The sequence below is a fragment of the Phalacrocorax aristotelis genome, chromosome 3 (genome assembly GCF_949628215.1).
Source record: "Phalacrocorax aristotelis chromosome 3, bGulAri2.1, whole genome shotgun sequence".
Classification (NCBI taxonomy): Eukaryota; Metazoa; Chordata; class Aves; order Suliformes; family Phalacrocoracidae; genus Phalacrocorax; species Phalacrocorax aristotelis.
The window spans coordinates 72,004,858-72,020,202 of NC_134278.1; the positions used below are offsets into that span (position 1 = coordinate 72,004,858).

The 15,345-nt window shown below is 43.2% G+C and overlaps 1 protein-coding gene across 2 annotated transcripts in view; it reads right to left on the bottom strand.

Moving 5' to 3' along the window:
- PCMT1 (protein-L-isoaspartate (D-aspartate) O-methyltransferase) overlaps positions 1-12,751 on the bottom strand; it is a 33,175-nt gene extending 20,424 nt beyond the window's left edge. The window contains exons 1-2 of one of the 2 annotated variants that reach the window (XM_075087960.1): positions 12,468-12,751; positions 1,115-1,219 (exon numbers count right to left, since the gene is read on the bottom strand). In XM_075087960.1, coding sequence (XP_074944061.1) covers positions 1,115-1,219; positions 12,468-12,723 — 361 coding nt within the window. In that variant the 5' untranslated portion in view covers positions 12,724-12,751. The remainder of the gene's footprint in view (positions 1-1,114; positions 1,220-12,467) is intronic. The other variant, XM_075087961.1, reaches the window with a different exon arrangement.
- Between the last annotated feature and the right edge of the window lie 2,594 nt (positions 12,752-15,345).

Genomic DNA, 15,345 nt, shown 5'->3' on the forward strand with positions numbered 1-15,345 from the left:
CTGTAAAATGCAATATCTTAATCATTGCCCTCATTCAGGGCACTATATACACCCCCTCAACAGTTACATAGGTACTCTACTTCAGAAGTGAATTAAGGTATATCATCTGAAAGCTATGCCATGTCAACTCTGGACAGGAAAAAAAAAAGTTTTATTCTTAATCTCCATTTTGTCACTATATTGCCTTAGCTTGGTCAAGTACGTTGAATTCAGAAGAATAACGTCTCCCAGAATATCATAATGCCTTTTTCACATGGTCTTTACATAAAAACCTGGATTTGTTAGTTTGAGTTTGATGTAGTGGGGACCATAGATAAGGTTATTGTCTCCAGAAGTTCTATTTTGCAAACAGCACACACCTATGAGAAAAACATGGAGGAACACTCACCTATATTTGTTTCCGTGGAGATATAGAAGCTTTTGAGTATGTACCTTAAAAGATTTTTGTATTTTCCTATACAACTAATAAAATCCTAATACAATTCATAATTCTCACCACCTACTATTAAAGAAAAGATTCAGGGATTTTCCTACACAAATAATGAAATCCCATTACAATTTACAGTTCTCACCACCCATGGGGCGGGGGGAATAAATAAATCAGTACGTTCACATAATTCATTCTCCTGCCTTGGAAAGATAAAACTGGATCTGGATGGGAAACAACTGTCCGATCAGTCAATCTTCCCATTTAAAGCCTATTTTCATATTTTAAAAATCTCACACAACGGTTTAAGAAACTCCACATTTATCTCAACTGAATCATATCTGTAAAGAGAGAGACTGTTTCTGGTGTGAACTTGATACAAATGATTTTTAAGTATTTAAACATCAGCTGCGCCACCACAAATTTCTGCGGTTTAAAAAATAAACACATGTTTAGTCAATATTAATATGTGTAAATAACACCTATCTACTTGATGTATCCAAGTATGCCAATTGCATACCAGAACAAATTGAAACTTAGTTAAAAGGTATTCAATAAACTGATAAAGAACTAAACAAGCTTCCAAATTTAAAAAATTATGTTCACATTCTTAGCAAATATATGACAAAGGCAGTCACAGTTATGTAAACTATAACAATCTCAATCATTTTTACAATATGTTCTTACCTATAGACTGTGGAGAATCCATATAAGGGTTGTATTTTGCATAGTGGCAACGGTCTGTAGCCAGCATTACTTCGAATACCTTGTCTGATTTGATTATTCCATTTTCTATAAACAAACAAACAAAACTGAAGGTATTGTTTCTCTTCTGCAATGCAAGAGCATGTGAAATACATGAATATATTCTTAATATTGTGAGAAATCATACTATCTTACCCTCTTTAACACTCTAACCCTCATCATACTGGAATTTAACTTGTGGTCCCCTAGATCAAACAACACTTAAGCCACCGAACTTTGAACAAGACTCTCCCAGCAGTTACAGATCCTTTTCTGAAACAGTAGAGACCATTTGCAAAGATCCATCCCCCAGAAAAACGCAACATAATGCATGCCTTTGATAGTCCTGAAAACATAGTCAGTAAGAAACTGCTATTAGTTTACACACCAAACAAGATACACTTCATATTTCTAAGAAGCTATATAAGTAATTACAGAAAAATACACAAAAGGAGGTTAGAAATGTGAAGCTGCTGAATCCTCGCTCAGTATTTTATTTTCAAGATGTTTCTCTTTTGTGTTGGCAAAAGAAAAATATCATTTTATAAAGAAACTCCTACAGAATCAGAATTCTTATGCTGGGGCACACTGGGGCCAGAGAGTTTTTATATCAAAACACTTCAAATCTTTGTTCACTGTTCAAAATAAAATGTAAATGTACATGCATGTAAAACATCAGAAGCATTGTGCAGTACAGCCATTTTTCCTTGCAATTTTATAAGTTTTTAAATTTTTTTTATATTTTTTTGAAGTTCTGAAGAGACACTTATCAGTAACAGAAAACTTTAGAAAGCAAATCGAAGAAATTAATCACTTGCATTAAAAGGCAGTATAAGCAACAAATTGAAGTTTCAACAATGGATTCTTCATTGAACTACTTTAAACAAGGAAGATTTTTTTGGAAAATTATACTTAAAAGGAAAAAATAGATAGAATCATAGGATCATAAAGGTTGGAAAAGACCTCTAGGATCATCAAGTCCAGCTATCAAACCAACACCCCCATGCCTCCTAAACCACGTCCCGAAGTGCCACGTCTACATGTTTTTTTAACACCCCCAGGGATGGTGACTCCACCACCTCTCCAGGCAGCCTGTTCCAGTGCCTGACCACTCTTTCAGTAACGACATTTTTCCCAATATCCAATTTAAAACTCCCCTGACGCACCTTGAGGCCGTTTCCTCTTGTCCTATCGCTTGTTACTAGGGAGAACAGACTGACCCCTGCCTCGCTGCAACCTCCTTTCAGGTAGTTGTAGAGAGCCATAAGGTCTCCCCTCAGCCTCCTCTTCTCCAGACTAAACAACCCCAGCTCCCTCAGCCGCTCCTCGTCAGACCTGCTCTCCAGACCCTTCACTGGACACACTCCAGTAACTAAATGTCCTTCTTGTACTGAGGGGCCCAAAACTGAACATGGTATTTGAGGTGTGGCCTCACCAGTGCTGAGTACAGGGGCACGATCACTTCCCTCCTCCTGCTGGCCACACTATTCCTGACACAAGCCAGGATGTTGTGGGCCTTCTTGGCCACCCGGGCACTCTGCTGGCTCATGTTCTGCCGGCTGTCAACCAGCACCCCCAGGTCCTTCTCTGTCAGGCAGCTTTCCAGCCACTCTTCCCCAAGCCTGTAACGTCGTAGTAGTAGTAGTAGTAGTAATAATAATATTATTATTATTATTACTTTTTTTTTTTTGAGTGCCTTTAAAATCTAACCCAAAATGCAGTAGCATAAAAATCAGATTAAGGAGCTTTTATAAGATTGCCCTACCTGAAGTCACATCAGTTGTGGGGTTTTTTGTTTTGGTTTGGGTTTTATTGTTTTGGGGTTTTTTTTAATACTACTAACCCTAACACACCTGTACCCAGGCCTGGGCTAACTCCCACAGAGGCTTCCCTGACTGTTTACAGTGTGTTCCCTACTACCATTATCAACATGGGATTTGCTTTTGGTTTTTGTTATCTACTACCTGCGTCCAGGATTTAGTTATCCAATATAACAGAGGCTTGAATTCAGAGAGCAAAATAACCCCCCAAAACATTTTGCTTTTTGGTCTGAAGACAACGTATTAATAGAACTGCAATAGGAACATACTACCAAATTATTCATGAAAACAACTCTTAAAAAATATTCTCTTTTAGAATCATTTCTATAGCTGATAAATTCCAGAAAAAGCATCTACTCCCCTCACAGACCACACACATTACACATATCCTGTGCTTTGACCTCATTTAGAACTGTATACTGCAGTTCCAGTTAGAGGAAACTCCTCATTTCAATGCAAGTTTTTTAATCTGAGACAGCATGCATTTGCAGCGGATCATAAGTTACTTACTGAGCAAAACTGTACCCCAAAAGACAACAAACAAATCAATCTGTTAACATATTGGCACTGACAATATAAGATAGAAACCAAACAAAAAAATAATCTTCCCCTGACCACTTGAACCTAGTTGTATGTCAGTTCTGTGAACAAAGCATAGAAACAAACAAACAAAAACCCTGTAAGACTCTCATTAGGTATCACCAAGAAATTAATATCTCTAAAATAAACAGACTTTTAAAAAGGAGGCAGGAGAATAAGCAAAGCTGATTATAATAGGTGTGAAGAGATAAAGGGTTCTGGGGGGCAGAAGGGAGGTCAAAAAGCAGCAGCTGAGAAGCACTCAGAAAAGATCTAAAATAGCAATTTATTCCTTGTGACTGTGTACTGTGCAGACAGATGCATACATTCTAGAAGCTATAGGTAGCCATCTGCTCTTTCCTTTTGTGCCTTGGGGAAAAAAAAACGTGCAGAGAATAGATCAAGCTTCCAGCTTTGAAGAGCAACTGCACGGCCCTACGGTAAGGCTGAAAACCTCTAGTTTTCAGGGAACCTCCCCTGTACTGCTGTGACTGCAGGCTTCTTCCAACCTCTTCTTTCACACTACCCATAATCTGTTTCCCCGTTTTACAAAACTCCATGTCTGCCACCTCTCTCATCTACCCCTGACATCCTTTTACTTAGAGTATCAGTAAGTAAACTCACCTCTTAGCATTTACAAGTTTTATTCTGCCTCCATTCTATTACTTCTATATTTTATCCATTCTTCCCCGAATTTGTTTAATCAGAGTATAAGAGCTCTATGGCAGAGATTGTCTGTGGACGTCTGTGCAAAACAAAGCACAAAACTTTGTTTCAGCCAAAGTATGTATAACTTTATCAAGTGTGATGTTTACACCGACAGGCAAATGACCAAAAAAAGTTGGAAACAGTGCTACTAATATTCTGAGCATTCAGCATGCTCTCATTTGCTAACTGTTGGACTGTTGTTGATTAGTGTAATCTTCTTCATCAGTAAATAAGAATCACAGAATCACAGTTAAGCAAGTTACCCATACTCAAGGAGTCCCCAGCAGAACCAGGGGGAGAAGCTGGATCTTGTGTCTCAGCCACATACTTCAGTTACTGAATAATGCTCCCTCTTAATAAAAAAATACACCTCTCAGCTATGAATGTGGAATTACAGGGCATCACATTATCTCCCCACGTATTAAGTCTGCTGTTCAAATTTGCTTATTATACAATGGAGACAACAACCAATTTTAGGTGGGAATCAAGAAAAGCATTCAAGTCCTCAATAGTAAAGTCAATATTGACCTTGTAGGTTTTTTCCTGTGTTGATAACAAAAAGAATTTTCATCTCATGGTTGAATATAGAGAAACACAGCAACCGCAAGGTACTGAACTCCAATGCAAGTCCTTTCCTTACTGCAGCAGTCAGTCCCAAGATGGCCAACTGCCAGGATCTTAATTCTGTCTGGAACAAATATCTATTAAATTCTGAATGAAGTACAGAAAAGGAGTCTATCCCCTAAAAAAGCCAATAACAGAAGTTTATATTGCAAAATAGACAATTTAATTCCACATCCAACTCTACGTGACAAAGAAACAAGACAATCAACAGTAAGTTATTTATTAATAAAGCACCAATGCAAAACATTTTCTAAATCTTAAAAGGAAGCTATATGTTGCAGGAAAATATTTCACAATTTATACATAGGCTGATTATCCTTTCCAATGATAACATGCACAGAAGACTCTCCTTGAGGAGACTGCTGGGTTTCAAGACTGATAAACAGTACTGCACCAAATCAGATATTGAATTATGAAGTGTTTACAAGCATAGGCTAATACACAAACACACTAACTTATAGCTTAAAAACAAAAGTAAACTCTGTTTATTAGAGCTATATCAGCACAACTTCTAAGCTTCAAAGTAACCTCTTAGGAGTGGAGCACAGCCTGCAGAGTTCAAGAGTTACTCTGTGCAGAAGCTGCGGCAATAACAACTTGACATAATTGGAGCATGTTTTGAAAACTCACTCTGGTCTGCTTCTTTTCCACAAATAATACCATGAAAACAGAAAAAGAGCCCACACAGCAGTCCTTGAATTTGAAGGTGGAAATATACCACTGTTGAATGTAACCTGGGCAACTGGGCAGTCGGCTGTCAGAGTGCAAGGGAAAAAAGAGCTAAAGGCTGAAAAGACACCATGGACCTGCAACAAGGAAACAACCTATCTTTTTATTAGCAGCAACTGCATTACTGAAGGGCTTATCTTTCAAAGAACTCCGTACGTCACTGATGGTATCCTGACTGTTGATCAAACAAGTTTCCAACCAAACCATGAAATACCAGCAGTCCACATTTACACCAACACTAGCTTCTGCATCAGCAAAAGGATGTCTCATTGCCACATGATAAAATCCAGCACACAGGCTTACTACACAAGCTATAAACAGTTACTCAAACACCTCCTGCTGCTGGCTTTACATAAACAAAAATGCTCATGCAGATCCCAAAACCATTTACTGTGGGACTATTTCAGCATCCACATCACATCATAGAATGTCCTGAGCTGGAAAGGACCCACAAGGATTGAGTCCAACTCCAGTTGTTATTAGGATTCCTTTTTGATCAATAATCTAACCTGAAAAGCACTAATTGCTTAAAAAAATATTGTTCTAGTATTTTAAATCAGGTGCAAGAACATCAGACATCAAAGCACTATTCAAAGCATTATTTCAAACAAAGTGCCTTACATTTCCTGCACCTCACTTTTGGGTTACAAAGGTATTAATCACAGAGAGTCACAACCCTAACTTCACTGAAACCAGCAGGCAGAACCATTTAAAACTCCATAAAAAGTTCCTCTGATACTTCAGTAATAAATCTAGGATACTGGGTATATGAGAGACAAGATTTAACTATTTGAGAAAAATCATTGCTTCGTTCCCCATCTTAAGCCATTTTTCTCTCATACATCTGAAATCCCCTGTGAAGTTTCTCCCCAGATTACCTCCTCCATAACCACTGCAGAGTACTTCACTTATGAAGATGACTTTCCAGCAAAACACTGATATTTTTAAATCATACAGAGGTCTTAAAGCATGATGCAAAGCACATACAGCTCTATATTACAAAAGATGAAATCAAGTAGATTAAAACTACTGTAGTGACAAATAATGGTTTCCAGATGTCTGCCTCTGACCCATGCAAACCAGCTAGCAACTTTGAAGAGGAAAGTGGGCTGGAACAGACCCACATCTTGATTTTCAAGCAATGTGAATTTAGTTGGTTTTAAGCAGCTGATCAACTGATGTTTTTAAGGTCAGGGTCTTTTTACATCGGGAGAGGAAGAAAAAAAAAGATAGGAAAGAAAGCAATTCAGTTAATATAACTTTATTTCAATAACAAGCATAGGAAGATTTCCCTGTAAACCATGAACACAAAGAAAGCACTTTGAATAAGAAGTGATGGATCAGCATCCCAAGATCCAGTAAAGGACACTGACCCCAAAACATACAAAGCTCTTTGTGTTAAAGAAACTGAAAGTAGGTGTTTGCAAGCCAGTGTCATATGTACAAGCCTCTTGTGCTTTGCTGATAATTTAAGAGTATCTGCCCCAAACATACCAGAGTCCCTCTTTTTAAAAATGTCTACAAGTAAGGGACAGTTTGCAAAATTACTTCCATTTTACTATGGATTCTTAGGCAGCTTCAGACTACCAGAAAAGATAGGATTATGCCATTAAACCTAACCAGAGGGGAAAAAAAAAAGTGATGAATGTTTTAAAAGCTATCTTTCCTTTCTGTTAACATTTCTTATTTTCTGGGATGTTAAGTTGTCTTGATTTACATAAAGGCCCCCCTCTTAGAAGGTCAAGGGTGAAGAAATTCCTTCAAAATATTTCACTGACACGGTCAAATCACTAACAAATACTTATATCACTAATAAAAAAAAGTCTCATGGCAACTCTTTCAGGCAATTACTCAAATTACTCGCTAACATAACAAAAACCCTCAATGCTCCAAAAAATTAGCACCACAGATTTCAACTCTATGCCACCTGAGACTAAGTTTAAGAAATTTTAGATATTCCTCAACTAACGTATCAGTGGATGTGTTAATTTTTAATTTAAAAAAAGTTCAGTTTTCAACTGTTTCACTATCCAGCCATAAGTTATAATGCTTAGGCACTCAAGCCTCAATGAAACATAGATGTTGAAGGGAAGTATGTTCACTGAATGCACACAACAGGCAGCACAACTGCTTGTACAATACTAAATTTGCGTTAAGTGGTTTTTATTGGTGTAATTTTCTATTGCTATTTCCCTTCTTCATGTTCATCCAAGTTAACATTACTCTTCCTTGAACAAAAATAGCCAGATGTAGAAGACATTTGGATAAACCAAGGAAAATGACACAGCAGGGGAAATGAAAAAAAAAAAACCACCCAAAAAACCCCAAAAACCCCAAATGAAACCTCCAAAACGATGTTTAGTCCTTGCTGAACCTAACTTAGACTTAGCAATGCCATACTCAATGCCTTCACATTCATGGCAGTTCCCAGATATTTGTCCTCAGCAATCAGAAGCCTGCAACAAAGGTGCAGATTCATTGTAGACAAGCCTTCACTATGAGGAAACCTGCAGAGATGTCATTTTTAATTATTTATCTTCTAAATAATAAAATGCTCAGAGAAATATCTTTATCATGTCTAAGAACAAAATCCACATAGCCTGACAATATGTGAATATATACTGATTCAAAACTTCATTCGTACTGAAAAATTAGGAATCTGGTCTCAAAGGAGGCACAAAATTTTATGGAATTCATGGTATCTCATAAATTACAGTTGCTAATTTGTGTGATACAAGTTTATTAGATGAGGAAGAGAAAGAATGTAGCAGGAAACAAGCCCACAGATGGTTAACAACATTATGAAGCGTTTTTAGCCCCATTCAAGTTACTTCACCTTCACTTTCACCTGGAAATGTGGATTCAAAAGCATGTATATTTGGTTATTTGGCACAACATGACCAGAGAAACAAGCAAAGACAGACTGTCATGTGGCAGCATACCATATTGATTGAAGGAGGGGGGAGGGTGATAAACTTAATTAACTTTCATGGACTGTGAACTGGACAGGGACCAATTTTTCAGTTCTGCAGGTGGGTAAGAAAAGCTGATTTCTAAGATGTCGGCATGTGAAGTAACAGGACTTGGCAAGAGCCCAAGTATGAAAGACAAAGGGAGATCAAAATGACTCGATAGAGAGACAAGAGAACACTGGATAACTGAAGATAAAGATAAGGGGGCAATAAAAGAGATACAAATTTAGAATCCAAATATTTTCAACCAAGCAAGATAACAGTAAGTCAGCAATTACCCAGTCTTTTCCTGCTTTCTCAAGATCCCTATACAGTCGAGTTATAACAAAAAGAAACTCCAGTCAGTTATGTGTTTAAATACAGTAAATTATTTCTATGTTTCGCACGATTTCTAACCCTAGAGTAACCTGCATTTAGATACTTTCCTAGGCGTGTCATCTGCTAAAAGATCTTCATTTAAATATTTTTAGGGGGAAGTTTGCTCAAGTTTGAAGGCACGTGTTCAACTATTTTCCATTAGGAAGACGTGAAGATTGAAATAATTGCTCTGTAAAGGTGAAAAATATTTTTAATAGCTCTAATGCTGGAAGAATCAAACATCCAGAGAAAAAAGTATTTTTAAAAAATGAGAAGTAGTTTCGAGAATCACTGGAAAACAGCAGCTGAACACCTTGTGGAAACTGCACGTTCAAGGCCAGCATTTTTGTTGTGAAGAAAAGAGTGCATTTCAAGCGAGTTTATTTTATGTATGTCATAAATTGCACATCTACGATGCCTCAAATCAGCAGTCCAAGAATACGCTTACAGTGCAACAAGCAGCTAAAAATCAAAACAACAAAACAAGAAGTCACACATTCTTCAGTGACTCGTCTATACATATTCACTAAAAAATAAGCAGAGCTCCAGGGCCCTCTTCATTAGTTTGTCCCTTTTAAGACATGAGAGCGAAGGTAGGACTTGTAAAAAATACTTGCCTAAATCTGCATGCAGATACACAAAAGCACTTATCTCTGTTCTAACACGGTGATCATTACCTTCATGGAAAAGTTAATTCTATAGCTAACGCAACAGTGAAACGAGCAATCAGCATATGTTAATATAGTTTCATGAAATTAGAGCACTTTATTGCCACAAAATAGAAGTGTTAGTAACTGTCAATAACAACTTATAATGAAGAATACTCTTTAAAGGAAAAAAAGAGTATGTAGCCTACAGGAGTTTTCCACTGATGTTTTTATTTGGAAGCAAAACTAACTTACAAGGCTCCCATTCTCCCCAGCCCACTTATACCCATAACAAAGTTCACTGCTCCTCTAACCACAATAGTACAGCAGCTTACAGACACTGAGGAGTTTAAACCTCAACGTTCTGCAAGGGGAGTAATGAGAAATTGACCCGCTCTTACAACACAGCCTCCCTCACGAGCAGTTCTACAAGTGCAGTGAAGAGAAGACTTGTGGTGTGAGGGCAGAAGCAAGAACCTTTCAACCAGGCTCTGCGGCAGAAGAAAACATACTGTGTCACTACAACCTGCATTATTTCCTTTAAGTTATGTAAATTGCACACAAGATAAACACCCAGACAACATGAAACTAACCTCATCTGCCTTGTATTCTTACTTCTAGCATAAAAATGCTAGAAATGCTATGCTGCTTACCTGTTTTTAGAGGCGAAAAGTTAAATACATTGATCTACTACTCAAAAGGAATTCTCTAGGACATTTTAGTCTTTCTGTAACCAATTACTTAAGTTAGTTAAAAACATATCTGAGAAGATTATATATCATACAAAACAGTACTTTCTTCTAAACTTGTTCCCAACTTTAGCAACAAGGTATCATCTTACCTGGAAAGCTCTTATTTAAAAGTTACAGTCTCAACCCTGCAACTGCTCCACACCGATAAAGCCCTATGCCATCACTGGAGTCCCACTGAGGTCAACACCGCAATCTTGCTGCAAGATCAAAAGCCTCTGTGCCTCCACAACATTTTATTTCCAATCCACTATTTAACACCTCTCAAAATATTCTGGTATATATATGCAAAACTGGGGGTGGAGGGGTGGGGCGGTGGGGAATTACAGACTGTAATTTTTCAGGTAATTACCATCACTATGTATTTTGAGATTACAGTATTAAACACTTCGGGTTTACTTTCCTCTCCCTATACTACTATTGTCATGTGCTAACTATAACAGTTTTTAACTTTTTCATTATTATTATTATTTGCAAAGCCCTAACCAGTTTCCATGTGTTGAAAAAACACTGTCATTGTTTTCTTCGACAAAGAAATCAATTTTGCCTTCAGATTCTCAGAGCCATAGACAATTCTGGCAATAATAACCTTTTAGATATATTTTGGAGCTTGACATTAATTTTTACATCAGAAAGTTCTCCCCCCCTGTATAAGGGAAGAGAATTTCTCTAAAACAGTATTTCTAGCCCTTACAGTTGCAAAACAAAATGCACTGCAGCTCTCTAGTTATGAGAAAAGTTATTATCTATTTGTTAAACAGGCAGTTTTTACAGTGAAACTGAGAGTCACTTCATCATATATTGCTTTACTGGATGGAAGAGCTCCCAGAAGAGTGGCAAGAAAAAATACTGGAAAAGACCAGAGGATCAGAGGATCTAACATAAGCAGAACAGAGAAAACAATGATGATTCTCCAAAATAACAAGGAGGCCAAACAGGTGAAGTCGTCTGTAGTCTTACAGCATCGCTAAAAGAGGAGACAACTGCCATAATATAGGCTCCCAATTTACATCCTTTTATGTCAAGTACACGGACTTGAGGAGAGGATGGGAAAGACCATGAGTAAAGAAAAGCGACACTGCAGGTGTACCTGGATACAGGTTAAGCCGAGGCTAATATATAAAAGGGAAGCTCTGAATAGGGAAGGCGTGATCACCCTGTCCTCCCAGCCCGGGTGACAGGTAGGTGGCCCCGCCGGCTTGTACGGAGGCACATCAGCGGAGGGCACCTGCCCAACGCCTCCCACGCGCAGCACGGGGACGGCACAGACCCTCGGTACCGACAGGGAACGCCAAGACCCGGGCCGTCACCGCAAAGCTCGGCGATGACAGCTCCTCTCCTCTCCCCGCCCAGCGGTCCCAGCCCGCCTCTTCGAAAGGAGCGACTCGGGACCGGGGCCAAGCGCCGGCCGACCGGGCCCCGCGGGCGGGCTGCGCCACAAGCCCTTCTCACCAACACAAGCCACCCCGGTCCCTTCGGCGCGTTTCCCGCCGCCCCCACACCGCGCTTCGCCGGGGCCTGAGGGACAGACGCCACTGGTCCCCCCCTGCGAGGGGCTTCAGGGCGCCGCTGCCCGCCGCCCACCGCCAGCAGCGGCGGACGGGCCGAGGCGGCGGGGCGGCGAGCCCGGTGCGTGCGGAGGATCACGGGCCCTCGGGAGCCGCAGCCGCTGCCCCGCCTCGGCTCGCACAGGAGCGTTACGGGCAGGCGACGACGGGGAACCGGCGGGGGGCGGGGGGGGAAGAGGCGCGGGCTGACAACAGGCACAGCCGCCGCCCGGCGCTCCCCCTCCGGGCCCGCCGCCGGCGCCGCCCCTCCCTCCGCATCCCCTCCCGCAACGGCCGCCCGGGCCCGCCCTGCGCCAGCGGCCGCCGCTCGGCTGCGGGACAACGGCGGCGAGGCTCGCCGCGCCCGGCCGGGAGAGACCCGGACGAACACCCGGACTCCCCAGTACACACACAGGCACCCGCCGGCCGGGTGCCGCCTTCGCCTCCTCCCCCCGGCCGGCGCCGTTCCCTGACAGCTGGCGGGCGGCGGGAGCGCGGAGTGCGGGGCGGGCGCGGTGTCCCGGCGGCGGAGGCGAGCGGGGCCGGGCCCCGCCCCGGACTCACTGCGGAGGTTGTGGATGAGCTCGGAGTGGCTGGCGCCTCCCGACTTCCAGGCCATGGCCAGGCACGCTCTGCGGAGCAGGTACAGAGCCGCCTTCAGCGCCGCGACTGCGCACAGCAGCTTCCCCAGGAAGGACACAACCTCCAGCGCCGACACAGGCGCCGCCTCCTCGCCTCCTCCTCCCCCTCCCGCCGCTGCTGCCGCCGCGCGCCCGCCGGGGGGAGGGGCCACGCGCCCACCGCCCCGCGCGCCCGACATTCTCCGGCCGCCGCCGCCGCCCCGCGCCGGCCCCCGCGCCGGCCCCCGCGCATGCGCGCCCCCGGGGGCCCGCGCACGGGTGGAAGGGGGTGGGGTCGCTCTGCAGCCGCCCCTCGGGGGGCCGGGCCCCTCCCGCCGCACCGATGGCGGCGGGCGTGGACGGGTCTGCGGGCGCGGGTTTGCGACCTCAGGAGCTCCGTTAATGAATGAGCTAGAGAAACGGCACATCGGTACTCCTCCCCTCCCCCACCCCGGTTTGGGCCCCTGTGGTGAAATGAGTCGGCACGCGCCGTGTACCGAAGAGGGGAGCGGTAGGGGCGGGGTCCCCCGCCCGGTCCCGGCCTAACAGTCGCGGTGGCGGCGCCGCCGCCGAACCTCCCCCCCCCAGCCCGGCCCGTAGCGCGCCCCCCTGCCCTTGCGACGGAGCCAATTATCGCCATCCGGCGGCGCGGCGTTTTGCATGGGGCGCGCCTATTGGTCACGGCCAGCCCGCGCGGGCCAGGCCTACGTGTTCGAGGCTGCCATTGGTCATGGGGCTCGGGGGGCGCGGGCGGCACGGGAGCTGAGCGCGAGGCGGCGGTGGGCCGCGGGGGAAGGGAGGGGTGGGCGAACGCCTGGAAAGCAACCCAAAAAAATGGGATGGGATGGAGGGTTATGGGAGTTGGCATCTACGTGCGTAGCTAAACGCTGCCGGAGTGGCAACGGTCAGTAGCCAGTGCGGTGCTGTTGTAGGACAAAGGCACAAAATTCACTTTGAAAGGCGTCCAGAGCATAAAATCTGCGATTTAGAATTTAATGAACGCCAAGCTGATAACTGCCGATGTGGCCTGTGCCCTCTCCGGGCGCAGGCTCACGCTGAAGTAGTAATCTTAAGGGAAAAGCAGCACCTCCGGTTCCTCCCACAGCTTGTAGCGTAATGCAGAAACCCACAGAATTAATTCCCTACAGTCGTGGTGTTCCTGGGCACTCCTAAACCCATCAGTGATTGATTTTGCCGCCAATGTTCACTTGCCACCTATTATTTATATGCGTTTCTATTGTTTTTAAGGGAAAGCAAATTCCTTTATCGCAGACAATTTCGGGAAACCTACAGTCGGTGCTGTGACTGTTGCATTTCTGCCCCCTTCTGGTCCCTGTGAACGAGCTTCGACGCATCCAGGACTGCAATTTTACAGCGCTTCCTCTCTTAAGCAGGCACAGCAGTGCAAGTGTGTCATCTGCTTGGTACTAGACAGCACGGGTTTCAATTCTTTCCTTTTGAAACATGAGGATAGTGATACGTAAGTATGAATAGATAGGCCCTATCAACAGTACATTGTATAAACATTAGAGAAAACGAGGTATCATCCAGCAGATAAAAATTAAAATATTATGTTGTTTCCTAAAAGCATTCCTGATACAATGAAGCACACAGCCTGACATACCACCATGGGAGGAGACACAGATAACATCATCTTCTGCGTGAGGACCCATCCTGGGAGGAATGAGCCTCTTCCCATTCCACACAACATAGGTACTCCATCCCATCATTGCTGGTTCAGGTGAAGAAATGAGGTGAAGATGGGAATCAGCTTTTCTGGCTAGCAGTCAATCCAGGGCACATCTGGCAGTTGCCCAGTGCGTAAAGCAGGTCCCATCCATAGACTTCCCAGAGCTTTACCATCTGGTTCTTTTAATTCTGTATTCTCCATCTAACTTCTCCTAAGCATGTTCTGGCAACCGCTCTACAGTCCATGAGAGACTCCCGGCCTGCCCCAGAATATAAAAGGTCTCCCTGTTATATCCAGTTGGCTGGGAGAGAAGGAAAGAAGCCATGGTGTTAAAGGAATTCCCAAAGGGCACCAAATACAGAGAACAGACAGACATTGTAAAAACACACACATAAAAATACTTCATTGTTTTAAACCAAAAGACATATTCTGTTGTCAGACGCAAGCAAACTGCATTGCTTTCACATGGAGAGGTTGTTGGCAAGAAACTAACTGGCCTGTGTTTAAAAGCATTCCAGGGATACTTATGCCCTTGGGAGACCAGAAACACAAAGAGAAACCACCTACATACAACCTGACGCCACTTACCAGGACCAGCTGGATTTAGGGTTAAGCTTGTCACAGAGCACAGAGAAAGAGCCCACCTTTATCTCCTAAGAACTTGCAGACTTGCCCAAGAACTTTTGGACTGAACGTACCTACTATCTATCCCTTGGCTACGTTCTTGGAATGACTATTCAGAGAATGGCAATAACATAAGTGTGAGCCTTCCTAAGCAGTATCTGGGGTGTCTTGGATGGATACCAGGCATGTGTGAAGGAAACAGCATTTCACTCTGCAGTTTTCCAGGAGCTTTAAGACAAGCCAAATTGCCTCAAAGGGCCCTGAGTAACTTAACGTGCACCAACAGCGGCAGAATGCACCCATTTGTGCAGTAAAAAAACCATGAGGGTCCCTAGCTCTTTCTGCTTTATAATGCCAGGCCATGAGTCCATTTTTTAAAACATATTAAGAGCATATCCATTAAAATAAAACTAAAGGGAACATAGACATTCTACACTACAGTAAAAGACAAGCTAAAAAAAAAGTTTTCTGGCCATCAGCATTCATGTGGAACCTCTCCATCTGCTCT